Source organism: Macaca mulatta, chromosome 6, assembly GCF_049350105.2.
Source record: "Macaca mulatta isolate MMU2019108-1 chromosome 6, T2T-MMU8v2.0, whole genome shotgun sequence".
NCBI classification, from domain to species: domain Eukaryota; kingdom Metazoa; phylum Chordata; class Mammalia; order Primates; family Cercopithecidae; genus Macaca; species Macaca mulatta.
The window spans coordinates 60,597,631-60,613,109 of record NC_133411.1 but is presented as its reverse complement, the minus strand read 5'-3'; the positions used below and the strand labels follow the sequence as shown (position 1 = coordinate 60,613,109).

Below are 15,479 nucleotides of genomic sequence, written 5' to 3'. Positions count from 1 at the left end.
GTAGGCATACATGCTGGAAGGAATGAAGCAAAGCAGCAACAGATTAGAGTGGAAAGCCCCAAACAGACATCTCACATTTTCCCATTCAGCTGAGACTTGGCCATGCTGATGTTTACCACTAAATCTGGAAATCTGGAAGGCTTGTGCTGTGCTGAGCATGTTTGAATTTCTTTTCCTCAAAGCAAAATTATGAAGGCAATTATGTACTTTCTGAATTCTTCTGAACCACATTACAATTACTTGGATGCTCCAGCTCATGCTAAACATAATGAACAACGGCTGATCTTAATCAGATGTATGATGTGTTCTGCTACTGAGAAAGCATGTGGCTTCTGAGCCAAAGATATAAATTATACTTCACAGCAAACTTCTGAACAGCAAAGAGGACATAAGGCTACCTTTTCGGTTAACTTATATTTCTTTCGTAAGAATTAAAGCTATGTTTTCAAATACACAGACTGTACTTGTCATGGGCCAACAAGTGCTCCTTCTATAGGTGTACTATAGCCACAATGTAAGATGGGTCAGAGTGATTTTTTTTTTTAAATCTGAGGTTATGAAATTCAAAAGCATGAGCAGTAAATATGACTTATGAAGGTGCCTACCTCTAGAGATAATTAAATAACAAAATCCATGTTCCTCCAAATATGTCGATTATTCTGTGGTGCATTTCTTGAAGTAAGTCTGCAATCTATCTGATTTTATAGGCACTTACAGAACATCCAAACATGTTTCTACATTTATTTTGCACTACCAGATCCCAGATCTCTTTAGAACAATATGCTGCTACCATGCCATCTTTAAAAGTTGGGAAATTTAGGTATTTGTAATTTGCTTACTTTTAAATTCAATTGCCCATATCTTATTGGTTGCTCTGATTTTTCACAACTTTTCCATAAAATCATTGTAAATAATAAATGTCAGTGTGAGATTTAGGTTTCTGATATCATTGACATTCAAATGCTTACAAATGCACACATATTAATATGTAAAGTCTGATACCTACCACAAAAATAGGTTTTAACAACATTTACTTTTAAATATAGTTCTAATGAAGAAAAAGGCACAAGGCGGAGTGTAGAGATGAAATCTATTACAGCTCTGGTCCTAAGTAGTTTCATTTCCCTAGGAGAGCCACATTTAACTTTATTTTTTAAGGAGCTTTTTTTTTTTTTTTTTTAATTGATGATAACAAAGTGTCAAACTAGATTTAGTTGTTCAGCCAACAAATAATGATTGAGTGCATATTATGTATAAGGCCTCATGCTAGATGTGGGGTAGTGCCCAGGGTTACAAGTGGGCTGCAAAATCAGTCTTTGTTTTCTAGGCATTTCCGCTAACACATTAACTTCTCCCTCTTACCTACATTCCAGTTTGAGGTTTCCCACTACCTAGAAATCACCTTGAACTCAAGCTATTTAAAAACAGACTTATCCACTTCCTGATAAGTCGATTTCCCTTTCTCTGTCAATGACAACCCACTTCCCAATGAGCGAGCACAGAAATTTTGGAATCTATCTGACCTCTCCTACACCTTCACTGACCATTTCCAAACTTCCACCAAGACTTACTGATTCATCTTAATTTGTCTTGAATACATCTTTCTTTTTTTTTTTCCGGTTGCCCCGAATACAGCCTGAAGGCTCATCCTTTAAGTAGCAGATTATAGTTCTTGAGTGTCTATATATTTCCTAGTTTTCAGGCACCCCATTATTTATCCAATCCAATTTATATGTAACTTCCCAAATGAAGTTTCATAAAATGGCAACTTACGATGGCTTCTCAATGTCCTCATATTAGGTCCAAGCTCCTGTGTTTGTCTTTCAAGATCTGCCACCATCCTTTCCTTTTCTTTCATCTCAATATGAGGCCTGTTTACTTACCAACACACTCACTTATTCTCAAGTCTGTGCCCTTGCTCTTGTGGCTTCCCAAGCTTGGAGTGACATTTTTCTTCTCATATTGAAAGTTAAGTCATCTTTCAAGATTTAAGTCAAGAACCAAGAATCATCTCCTCATGTTTTGAATTCCCGTTGAATTTATAGTCTTTTCTGCACTGGTTGTTGGCACTATTCCCTATTCCTAAGCATTTCATGTATGTCGTTGATTAGGTTAAAGCTTTTATATTTGCTTTACATGTAAACATTTCCCATGGAATTTAGCATAATGTCAGACACATAAAATGTATTACATAAATACATGTTGATTGACTGACCCACATTTATGCTATGGCTAAATAAAAAAAACCTTAACCCACCAACAAACATTTTCAGAGACAATTCAACTCAGTTTTATGGGTAAGTCAAGATATAAGGCATAGTCCCTCATGTCTTATTAACATTACTTCACAAATGCATGTAGAATTCTGATGGTTCAGTCCAGTCTAGATTCATTCAGACAGACCATTAGCAACATCCTTCTTGCAACTTTACTCTTACTATCCAATGTATGCACTCTTTTGTTCCTTTCCCAGTGTTGGCTGTCTTCCTTTTTCCTCATCCATACCTTAACCTTCTACAAAGATAGAATAATCTTAGCAAGGACATTCCTCATTACATCAAGGCTTCATTCAGGCCTGGTTTCTCAATTTTCCACTGCTTTGACTTCTGGTGCCTTGAAAGGAGGGACTGTAGAATTTAGAGGGTGGAAATCTCACAATAGGATAGGTTCTTATAATGAGAAACAGTGACTGAAGAGATCAAATGGGGGCACTAAGGCTTCTAAAAAGAAATATGAACCCCTTTTCACTCTACTAAGGTTCATTCATATAATTAAGAACTTCTGACATCAGATTTTTCTAAAATCACAAAGAAAGGAATAGATGAGAAAGAAAACATATAGGTTTTTCTCATACCAGAAACTGAAAATGAGAATTTCATAAAATATTTTAGCAATATTTAACCATCCTTTAAAGGGACACTTCATTTTAAGTAGGTGGTTTAAGTCTTAAAGCTTGCTGTTTACTATATTCCTCTTTAAAATTTGTGTAACTATTAGTAATTAGTGAAAATTAACTTTTATGTGTTTATGTAAAGTTAAGGTTTTGAAGAATAACATGAACTGCATTTCTGTTTATTATAGCTTATGCACAAAGTCTGGCCAGTTGGTCTACTCACCATTACTCTCCCAGAGGTACCTGAATTGAAGGTATAATTCCTAAAAGAATAAAGTTGGTGTCTAGAGGGACAGCTGTACTCATTTAACCTTAAAAACTGGGAGATGGGATGGGTGGAGAGTATAGGAGGGAGGGAAAGATAACTTAAAAACTTAGCGTCTAGCATTAGGTTTGTTATCTGAGATATATGTAAGGAGAATGAAAGAGTGAAGTATCTCAACAAATTCTACTTTATACCTAGCATAAAATAATGTACTTAAAAAATGTGAGAACTCATTACTTTTTATAGTCTTTAGGGCATTATTATCAAATTAACCAAGTCTAAAAGATAAAATGCAGAAAATCCACATATTTTTATTAGTGAAATAATTATAGTGATTCATAGATCCTTGTTATCCAAGTAGATATAATCTGTTTTTGCTTATTATTATAGCTACTAAAAATATAGGCTTGTTTAGTTTAAATTATTAAACTAAAGTTTAACTAGCTACTGCTCTTTTTTTCTATAATGTCCAATTAAACAAAAATTGCATTTACTAAAAATTCTATTAAATATTAAGCAAAAGAGCTCTAATATTCAGTTTATATAATTTTCAACAAGTTAGTTATACTTTAAAAATCATATCTATGGCCAGGAGCTGTGACTCATGCCTGTAATCTCAGCACTTTGGGAGGCTGAGGCAGGTGGATCACGAGGTCAAAAATTCAAGACCAGCCTGACCAACGTAGTGAAACCCCATCTTTACTAGAAATACAAAAATTAGCAGGGCATGGTGGCACGTGCCTGTAATCCCAGTTACTAGGAGGCTGAGGCAGGAGAATCACCTGAACCCAGGAGGCAGAGGTTGCAGTGAGCTGAGATCACACCACTGTACTCCAGCCTGGGTGACAGAGCAAGACTCCATCTGAAAATAATAATAATAACAATAATATCTACAATGAACTTAACCAATATTAAAGGGTTTGAAGGTAGATACAAGAAACCCTATAAAGTTCATTATAAACGTTAGACCAAGCTCAATAAATCAGTAAAGCCCAAACTCACGGAAGTGATATTAACCCTTTCAGAGCACCACCTCATTTGCCTCCAAATCCTTCCTACTGGATTTCAAACAGGTGCATTTAAGCTACTCTGAAATGAGAACAATTAAAGAATTCTTGCCAAAAGAACATAATTATGGAACAATAGCTTTTTTGGATACAGAACTTCCTTGAGGTCAATCCAGGCATCAACAAAAATCACTAATCCCTTCCTCTAATATTGCCAAGGAATTTTTTTTTTTTTTTTACTTTAAGTTAGCTTCCATTGCCAAATGACTAGATTGCATTTTCCACCATAAATAATTCATTCTGTTAAAGTTTCGTTCATAAAAGAAACTGTAATCAAATAACATTTCCCATTACCTTGTAAAATAAGTAAACAACAACAAAACCCACGGGCTTACCATTTTCCTTCTTCATTTTCATATTGTTGAACAGTATATCCAAACATGTCTTCCACTGGGCCGCTGAAAGTCATCGAATTTTTCACATCAACATTGAATGATACGCAGCAGCGTAGAACAACTTTAGGAGAAAAACAAAATCCAGTTACATAAAGTTAACTAAGATTCCATCATGTTTTGAGTTATGGAAGGCATTGTTGAGGTTACCATCAAAAGCTGCTTCTATTAAAAAAAAAATGAAACGGAAGGTCCCCATTCTTAACTGTATTACTAACTGTAAATCAACATAATGACTTTAAAGAACACAAATACTAACATTCAAAAAAATTCCATACTAATTTAATACTGTACCATTCCTAGAGCTAAGGATTTCAGAATGTGTGGAAAAGAGCAGGCAGAAACTCAGATTCTTATATGACTAATACAGTTGCAGATAGTTTTCCAGCAGTGAGCCCTGCAGAAAACCATGGCCATCAGTGAACTCTGAACAGCTCATTTTCCCATTTCAACTATAGAGAATGCACATATCACCATGTAAAGCTTTATAAAAATAGTTGTTCTCCTTGCTGCTTCCAAAGGAAAAGGCAAGCTGATGCTCTCCACCCAGAGATGGCTTCCCATGCAGGCCTGAGATTTGCTGTGTTTCCCTTCCTTAATCAAGTGTTGGATGGAAACTTATACTAATTCTCTGAAGCTTCCTTATAATATTGGTGTTGATAAATTCACCAGTTGTTATCCAGATTAAATCACATGATATATCTAAAGGGTCTACCCAATGCCTGGCACATACTACATATTTGATGAGGGTTAATTCTTTTTAATTTTCTCACAGTACAGGTTGTGGAAACTCTTAGTGAGACTGTCTCTTAAAGAAGTTCTAGAATCACCACCTCAAATGGATGGTGCCAAATTCCTGCTTTGGTTTTGGTTTTTAAAGTATACTTATGAAGTTCCAAAATATTCTTCTCCTAGATGTAACTAAGAATTCTTTCCAGGGGGCCACAATGGCTCATGCCTGTAATCCCAGCACTTTGAGAGGTGGGTGGATCACCTGAGGTCAGGAGTTTGAAGCTAGCCTGGCCAACAGGATGAAATTCCGTCTCTACTAAAAATACACAAAAATTAGCTAAGTGTGGTGGCGTACACCTGTAGTCCCAGCTAATCGGGAGGCCGAGGCAGGCACACCGCTTGAACCTGGGAGATGGAGGTTGCAGTGAGCCAAGATTGTCCCACTGCACTCCAACCTGGGCAACAGAGAAAGACTGTCTCAAACAGACAAAACAAACAAACAAACAAAATTATTTCCAAAGAACACTGTCTTATAAAATTATAGAGCCTCATCAGGTACATTCAGAGGTGGCTAAATTCAGTCTCCTTTGTTAAAACCACCATATAGCCACATAGATTCTGAAAAATTATCTTTTCTAGTCTTATAAATTGTTAGTGGATTAAATCACTCTAATATTTTAACCCTTGCTCACTATGAACTTTTTTCATAAATGTACTTTAAGTCCACACTACTCTAAATTTATAATCTTTAAATTTTGGCAACAATAGTAACTGCTTTTTCCTTGAAGAATAAATTCATCAAAGAAACAAAAAAAGATACACCTGTGTATCTATCTGTAAAGTCTTTCTTGACCTCCCTACCTAGAAGTAATCTTTAAACTTCTAAAACCTCCTTTCTTATTTTTTAAGAAACCTCTCATGGAGATAATTATTGAATACTATATAGTTATCTGTGTGAGATTCCCCCCCTCCCTAGATTGGAAAATTCCTAGAAAACAATGACTCTCTTACTTACCTTTTTTTAATCCTTTATCAAAATCTCGCACAACTCCTTGTACACAGATGGGCAGTAACATATTTTCAGACTGACAGATAACACGTTGAAGGAAGAAGTATGCCACCTCTAGTTAAAGATGAACTGGCAACTATTTCATCTTAGTTAAAGAAGATTTTATGGAGATAGAAATTTTCAACTAAGATTTTTAAAGAGAGAAAGAGATGAGATTTGGCAGTGAAAAGAAAATGTGTACCGAGGATTTGAGAGGGTCTCTGCAAGTATTAAGACACAGGTCAGGACAAATATGGTTGCAAGATCATGAAGAGATTTGTCTAGCTGGCATGAAGGAAGCAGAAAAAGAACGGGTGAATTGCATGGGTCCTTTTATGAACATTCCCTGTTCATTCTTCAAGGGTGATAGAGAACAGCTGGTTACCATCTTCTGCATAATAGTCTTTCATATATTTGAAGACAGTTTTAAATGCTGCTTACTCTCTAAACTAAATAGTCATGCACTGCATAATAATGTTTCAGTTAATGACAAACTGCATATACAATGGTGGTGTCATAAGATTATAATACAATAGCTTTAGTGTACCTGTACTTTTCTATGTTCAGATATGTTTAGACACACTAATATTTTACTTTTTTTTTTTTCTTTTTTAAGGCTGAGTCTCACTCTGTTGCGCAGGCTGGAGTGCAGTGGTGCAATCTCTGTTCACCGCAACCTCGTCTCCCGGCTTCAAGCTATTCTCATGCCTCAGCCTCCCAAGTAGCTGGGATTACAGGTGCCTGCCACCATGTTTGACTAATTTTTAAATATTTTTAGAAGAGACTGAGTTTTGCCATGTTGGCCAGGCTGATCTCAAACTGCTTGGCCTCAAGTGATCTACCTGCCTTGGCCTCTCGAAGTGATGGGATTACAGGTGTGAGTCACTGCGCCCGGCCACCATTGTTTCCGTGGCCTACAGTATACAGTATAGTAACCACCTGTAGAGGTCTGTAGCCTAGAAAACTTAGGTGATATACCGCCTAGATGTGTAGCTCTAAAATCGAGATTTGTGTAAATATACTCTATGATATTCGCACAACGATGAAATCCCCTAAGGACACAGTTTGCAGAACACATCTCCATCACTAGGTGGTGCATGACTGTAGCAGATGCTCCTATTCTTTGCTCATAGGTTTTGTGTATCTATTTTTTGAACAATTTCAACGAAGTATTTTTTGATACAAGAAATGCATAAAATAATACTTCTGTAGGAGGGTTTCTCAACTTTGGTACTATTCACGTATGGGTCATAAAATTCTTGTTATTGGGGCTATCCTGTATACTATAGAGTGTTTAGCAGCATCCTTGGCCGCTACCCACATGAAGCCAATAGCGCTTCATGAATTGTCATAATCAAAAATCTCCAGACACAGCCAAATTCCCATGAGGCCAAAATTGTCCCCAGTTGAAAACCACTCTTGAACAGATGAAGCGCAGAACATCACCACCAATTATTTTGTTGAAGAAGATGACTGAAAACCAACCATGGCTCATAAACCAGCAGAATCTGCATCACCTGGGAGCTTGTGAATAATGCAGAACCTCAGGCCCTATCCAGATTCCCCGAATCACTACCTACGCTTCCACGAGATCCCCAGGGCAATCATGCCTATTAAGGTTTGAGAAGCACAGCTCTGTAACGTGGTATCTCTTTTTCATAATGTCAATACAGATAACCTAAATAAAAAATACTCACTATGCTGTAGAGAAAAGGGGAAAAGGATCCTCTTTAATCAGGGTCAATTTCACCCCCTTGAAGGATTTTTCTAGCATGTCATCATCTTTAGTACATTTTCTCCAAAAGCCATTTGTGGTACCCCTCCTCAACGTAAGACCAAGCAGTTTTGGTTTCCTTTTTGGGCCTGTTTATTTATTCTACATGTTGTGTGGAATGCCCGGGGGTGTGTGCTGTACTTCTTTTTTCATTTCCTGTCCTTAGAGTTCTACAGGCAATTTGCCCAAAATGATTGTAAATCAGACTCTTTTATGTTTTCTGAGGCACCAAAGAGCCTAAAGAACAGGAGATGACATAAACAAAATAGTTTACATCTAGTTCTTTTGATTTAAAGGAGTGAGTAAACAGTAAAAGTAGCCTTTCATAACTTTTAGTTCAATGTGCATTTTGTTATACTATACTATTCGGAACTTTATGTACCAGAAGTAAAGAAAAATTGTACTTATTCACAACCGAGCCTCTGTTTCCACTCCCAAAAAAGCAAAACACAGAGGTGGTTTCAGAGACAACATAGAAAAAATACAAAAGATAATGGGAAATAAACATAGATAAGACAGATATCAAAAGTAAATTCTGATTTCACATGTACCAGCAATTGAAAACCAGTATTTTTTCCCCTAGCAAATAATAACTATATTGTGTACTGACCAGGTGTTACTCTCATTTAATTTGCCAGCAACTCTATAATTAAATACCATTATTATCATCATTCTGAAAATAAGAAGAAAGCTTGGGAAGGCAGAGAAATGTGCCCACATTTCCACAGGCTTCCAAGTCCAAAGTAGTGACCAATATTCATAATAATTCAATTTTTACATCTTAGGCCTAAAACTAGAAAGGGCTATGCAAAGTGATATGAGGATGAGCTTAGAAGACAGCCACATATTAGTCCGCATAACTGCATCTCCTGAGAGGCAAATTTGGGGAGGAGACTTTTCTACAATAGCAATGGGCTGGAAAGGATTTGGGGAATGAGTGGAAAGGCTGGGTAAGGAGAGAAATCCTGGCCACAGAGCTCCAGATCTAACTTCTTGAAGGACTTCAGCTACAACTTATAGGTCTAGGTAGAAAAGAAATGAAAAGACTTGCTCCCATTCAAATATGGTTATATATGAGATATATGTAAGTGTTAAGAACAAAAGAGAAAGATGAAATTGCTGGTGTTGAAGGGTATCTCTTATAAAAATAAATTATGAGCAATTCCTTTACCCCAGGATGGAATTTGATATGTAAGAAAACTAAATGAGAAAGAGAGAGAAGCAACCTACAGCTCTACCGTACTTTCTGCTTACAATCATTTTAAAATATAATAACATAATAATAATAATAATAACCGTAATGATATTGAGCTATTCAAACATTTGTGGAGGTGAGGCAGGACAGCAGACATTCCCCTCTTTTTGTATATTAGGAAACTGAAGCTCAGAGAGGTTGAGTGATTTGCCAAAGGCCAGCCTGCATTAATGGCAGAGGCAAGATTTCAACATTGATCTTATGAGGCCAAATCATAGGATTTCTGTAACTAGGGTGCTATTGAGTTGGTCTGATTAATAAAAATAAAAGTAAAAATAACCCAGCTCACAACAATCCTCAAAAGGCTCATGATGGCTCTTAATCATCTTGTAGCTCTGGAGTATTTGACAATAGGACTGGCAGAAAAAGGATAAATGGAGGTGACAGAGGCTGTTGACAGATGGAAGGAAGCCACCCTCTTGTACGCATCCTTGAGTTCCAAGAAGTGTTACTGTAGCCCGTTTAGTTGTTGGCTTCTTAATAAAGAAAGTCTGTCTTTGGACCAGGTAGGTCAGACTGAATCCCAATCTAGTAATATCCAGATGGGAATATTCAACAATGAATGCAATTCTGAATATTGCAAATTTCAAGCCAAGGAAAGAGGATATCAAATAAATGATGACAAGGTAATGTATTAAAATGCTATTGCTTTATTTCAAAGCTTCCTATATATGTTTATCCTATTTAGAAATAGAAGAAATCATAGAATTAACATTATTTTTATTATTTTTAACATAAATAATGAAATAATGACATAAGATTAAGACAAGACATAATCATAATTATGTTTTTATAGTGATTTAATGGTTTAGGGCAAATTCCTTGGTGATAAAGAAAGATAGTCATCCCTGGAGACACAGGAACTAATCTTTTCATCTATATTATTTATTAAATCATTCACATATTCCACTACTCCACAAATATAACCAAGTGTTTACTCTGAATTGAATATATGGTAGGCCCTGGAAATACAGTCATAAAAAGATGGTGCTAGGCCAGGCACAGTGGCTCACACTTGAAATTCCAGCACTTTGGGAGGCCAAGTCAGGTGGATTACCTCAACTCAGGAGTTCAAGACCAGCCTGGCCAATATGGTGAAACCCTATCTCTACTAAAAATACAAAAATATTAGCTGGGCTTAGGGGTGCACACCTGTAGTCCCAGCTACTCAGAAGACTGAGGCAGGAGAATTGCTTGAACCTGGGAGGCAGAAGTTGCAGTAAGCCGAGATTGTGCCAATGCACTCCAGCCTGGGTAACAGAGTGAGACTTCATCTTAAAAAAAAAAAAAAAAAAAAAAAAAAAAAAAAAAAAGATGATGCTCCCAGCTCCCCCGCAAAAAAGGCAAGTGATTTCACCTCTATGAACCTCAGTTTATCATATTTGAAATGAGCTTACAAATAACTTTCAGGTATTAATTGCTGCAAGAAATACAAATTATGCATTTAGCAAAAGATAATGATCAAGAAATGAGCTAACTGATTTCATAGGTAGAATCCAAATAATCAATATACCATCTGGCAATTGATTTTTCTTTCAAAAGAGGACTCTTCCCTCATTTTGATGACTGTATCTTGAAACACAATACAGGTATGTTACATCAGTGGGGATGAGACAGCGGATTCTTGGACTCATTCTCATAACAAATTTCCTGTTTCTAAACTTGGCTGCAATGACATACGTAAAGAAAATCTAAGATGAAGGTGTCAGGCCTTCCAAGTAGAAGAGCTAGCCAGGGAGGAGGAGTGCAGATGACACCAGTCCATTCAGTTAGAACCCTTGGATTCTCATCTCAGTTGCTCAAAACATGATGCATATCTGTGATACCACCTAGGATCTGAGCCAATAACAAGTTGGACCTTCTTTCACTCTAACGAAAATTTACTCCCCTCTAACCTATTTTAAGGGTTGCAAGTCTATTAAAAGACAGGGTGACCCTGCGGTGCCTCTTTCTAGTATATTAATGTCCTACTAATGAATTCACAGAACTGAACCACCTGAGAATCAGACAGCATATCTAGAAAGTATGAGCTCTATAATGAAGAGCTGGAGAGGCCCCTCCCTTCCCCAAGCCTGAGCCCTAGTACATTCTTGGTAGCTCTTACCTCTTGTGCCAAAGCCTCCTGGTGGAAAGAGTTAATTCACCCCATTCACATGGTAGAAACTGCCAACGTCATATATTCTCACTATAACTAAAAGGTGATATATTAAGTATTTTCTATAACTCCAAATCTACTTTCAATCTCCTAAATTCAGATGAAATATATTCCATTTTGAGGCATTACAGGGGGTTGGAAGAAAAATTTTTTAGTAATAAGAGTTTGTGAAAGTTAGAAGCCCTTTTCCTTAATGTATAACAACTTTATAATATTAGTCTTATGGGTCAGAAATTTTAATCAGTTTTATTACTCTTAATAGATTGAGTTTGATCTCAGTTTTGATGTATATGGTTGCTGTAAAAGATAACATTTGACTCAAAGTGTAACTGAATCCAAAAACTCTATAGTACTACATTCATTCTAGTTGGTTTGAAATCTAAAATGAGTATTTTTATAGCACTATAACCTTGAGAAGGAGGAGCCACAGACCTCTAGTGGTAAAGATACGAGGAACAAAGATAATTAAAATATGACAAATAGTTATAGGGCCTTGTCCGATGAGCACAGAATCAACACAACCATTTGGAAATGACATCATAATCTCAAATACAGAAAATTCATATATGATGTAAAAAATAATATATCCAACTTAGTGTCTCCTTCAAACAATTGGAACTTCCCAATACAATTGATGTAAGAAGAAAATCTGGCTCAATAAATCTTATCAAAGTTCTTTCATCAGAAATGATGTAATATGTCAGCAAGACACCTACCTCCATCAACAAGTTTAGAAAAGCAAATCCAAATAAACACCTCAGTATTCAAGCATTTTCCAAGTTTCATCCTGGGAAGCTGCTTTTTAACTTCATCTTGCCATAGCGATCTAATTGTTTTGACTTTTAGTGCTAAAGTCCTGTGGCTCTCCAGTTATTACAAATGGTATTTGAACTTCAAAGTGAGTGTGCATATATATGTATATCTGTGTCTGGTGGAAAGGAGGCAAGGAAGTATAGTTTTTGATACAAAGTAGCTGTTTAATACAAGTTTGTTAAATGGGACAGGATGGAATAAATCGAAAAAAATAAAGACTTTTAGTATAAAGGTCATTCTGGCTGTAAGAATTTGTCCCATTTTATAAGTGCTACCCAGAATAACTCCTAGAGTGTTTCGCAAACATCCTTTGTTAAAAAATCTTCCTTTAAAATTTTTCTACATAAGTTTGTTCTTTCATGGTGTTTATTTTCCTTTGTAGTATCTACAGACATCTGCTCTTTCCCCGTATCCTCCCACCACAAATAATTGCCTGCTTTGCCAGCTCCTCTCAGACCTACTCTTGATCTCTAAAATTCTTAAACAGTTTCAGAAACCAACCCCCTTCACCACATCAGCATCATCTTTCAGATCTATGTTTTACCAAATAAAAAAGCTGCAGAACCTCAGGGGTCCCTGGATCCCACTGTGGGAAGCACAACTCGTGTGTTTGTGTAAGCCACATGAGCACAGAACTCTGTTCTCCAGCTGCCCTGGCATCCTGAATGCTGAACTCATTAATTTCTGTGACTGCACAGCATGGAGCACTGCATACGGAAAGGCGCACTACACTTCAAAACAAAACAGGGTGGCATCCTATTCAAGTATTTACCCAGAAATGTGGTATTGTAAGCCTTCACATGTATAAGAATCTGAATAAAAGTGGTACTTTTATTAGTGGAATATTTTCCATGAATTTTATTCATTTACTTATAATTTTTTTCTCAGTAAGATATTACCAGTTATAAAGGTATTTTTGTTAGTATATACAACAGGTAGCTTTGAGGGTCAGTAAAGCAAAGAGGTAGTATACACTGTAAAACAAATTATTTTTAATTTATCCACTAGCTTTAACCGGCAATTGCAAATTCCAGGCACTAAGAGATTCCATTGTTGATTCTCCTATACTATTTAACAGGCTAATTTTTCTGGATGACTTGGATGTGAGCTTTTGAAGGCATACACATGTCCAAGCATGAGGGTGAAACAGGAGACACAGTTACTACTTCACCTACTTTCCTTGCTTCACCTGGGGACAGTGAGTTATCTTCTCTTTTGTTTATTTATAAGTTTAACAATTCCAGTGGAAATTAGAGAACTGAAAATCATTTCCTTAACCTTGTATACTATTTCTGCTTTCCTGGCCCATGAAACTACCTGTTGTGCATACTAACAAAAATAACCATAGGACTGGCAATGTGTTGCCAGCTCACATATCTTACCGAAAAGAAATTATATGTAAATTAATAAAATTCATTTAAAAGAACCTGCTAATAAAGTTACAACTTTTTATTCAGGTTATTTCTTTTAAGGCATCAATGGACAGAGTACATAGGATAGTTGGGTAAGACTTGACCCTGAGATTGAATCAATGACATCCTAAAAGTGTGCAAAAGACAGTACCCAGTTACCTAATGTTCAAATACTACAAGAAGAGCCAAAAGCTATTCTCCCTTTCCCTAATAGTACAATTTGGAGTTTGGAGCTAAACTTGTTTAGCGAAAACACATTTAGATGTAAGTAAAAATAAATAGAAATTAATGAAGAAGAATAACATTTTCAAATATACCTCAAAGTACTTAGTTAGATCATTGAAATTTAGGAGTCAAAGTATAAAGTTTTTTAGAAATATGATCATTCACATATCTTATGGTATCACCTATAACACATAACAGCAATTCTTCACTTAGTGAAACTCCAACATATGAAAAAATCTACTAAATTATGTTGTGACTTTGTTGTTGTTTTGAGGCAGGGTCTCACTCAGTCACCCAGCTTAGGATGCAATGGTGCAATCATGGCTCACTGCAGCCTCAGCCTCTCCAGCTCAAGCCATTCTTCCACCTCAGCCTCCCAAGTAGCTAAGACCACAGGCACAAGCCACCATGCCTGGTTACTTTTTGTATTTTTTGTATAGAAAAATACAAAAGTGCTCATGATGTTGCCCAGACTGGTTTTGAACTCCTGGGCTCAAGTGATCTGCCTGCCTCGGCCTCTCGAAGTGCTGGGATTACAGGCGTGAGTCACCACACCCTGACTCAATGTTGTGATTTATTTAGAATGGAAAATAATTACTGGCATTTTAAATCATCTACCACCTTATTTCAAAAATGGAGCATGCCTAGACTTTTACAGATTAACTTTTATACAAGGTTTTCAGGACATATTCAAAACATAAAATGAGGTCTACCTATGTTTTCTTTTCCTGTGAGCCTTAAAGAGGTGTTAGATTTAGTTTGCCTTCATCTCTCTTTTTTTAGTTGCCATATTTCTCAGAAACAGGAGGCAAAATATATAGATTCATAACATTTCTTTTCTGATGGAATTCAATTGTCTAAATACTTTCTAGTTTAACACACAAACGGTCAATCATTAACATTAATAAATTAAAGTTTTCATGAAGCTAACTAACAAAATGAAATACTCTGCACACTCTGACAATGTACCTCAACCAAAACCAAAAATCTATTAAAAAAATTGTCCATCCTAGAGTCACCTAGTAGCTTTAACTAGCAATTCCATATTCCGAGATGCCATTGTTGATTTTCCTATGGTGTGTAATAGGCTATTTTTCTTTGTCTCAATACTGCTTCTAATCATACACTGCCACTTAAACTAAAATGATTCTGTATAATTTCTCTCCCTTCTTAGCTACTTCCCAGCTACTTATTATAGCAATTTTCCATTATATCATTCACTACCAAATATTTCCTTCATTCAGAAGTTTTCTGGTTCCTCTGCTTAACTAAAAACTTACCCATTTTATGAAGAGAAAATAAGTCAAACGAATGTAACTTGTTATTCACCTGAAAACACTTAGAAAAGAAATCAGAAAGTATTTTAAAGGACATTAAAGTTTGTTTATAAGAAAATAAGAAAAGTCTCAGTAGCCTGGAACGTTGCAATATTTCAGAAGCCAAGGGTC

At 36.2% G+C, this 15,479-nt stretch overlaps 1 protein-coding gene across 1 annotated transcript in view; it reads right to left on the bottom strand.

Moving 5' to 3' along the window:
- Positions 1-15,479, bottom strand: part of ITGA1 (integrin subunit alpha 1) — a 172,007-nt gene that overhangs the window by 106,541 nt on the left and 49,987 nt on the right. Inside the window, exon 2 of the mRNA XM_001094788.5 lies at positions 4,561-4,681. Coding sequence (XP_001094788.2) covers positions 4,561-4,681 — 121 coding nt within the window. The remainder of the gene's footprint in view (positions 1-4,560; positions 4,682-15,479) is intronic.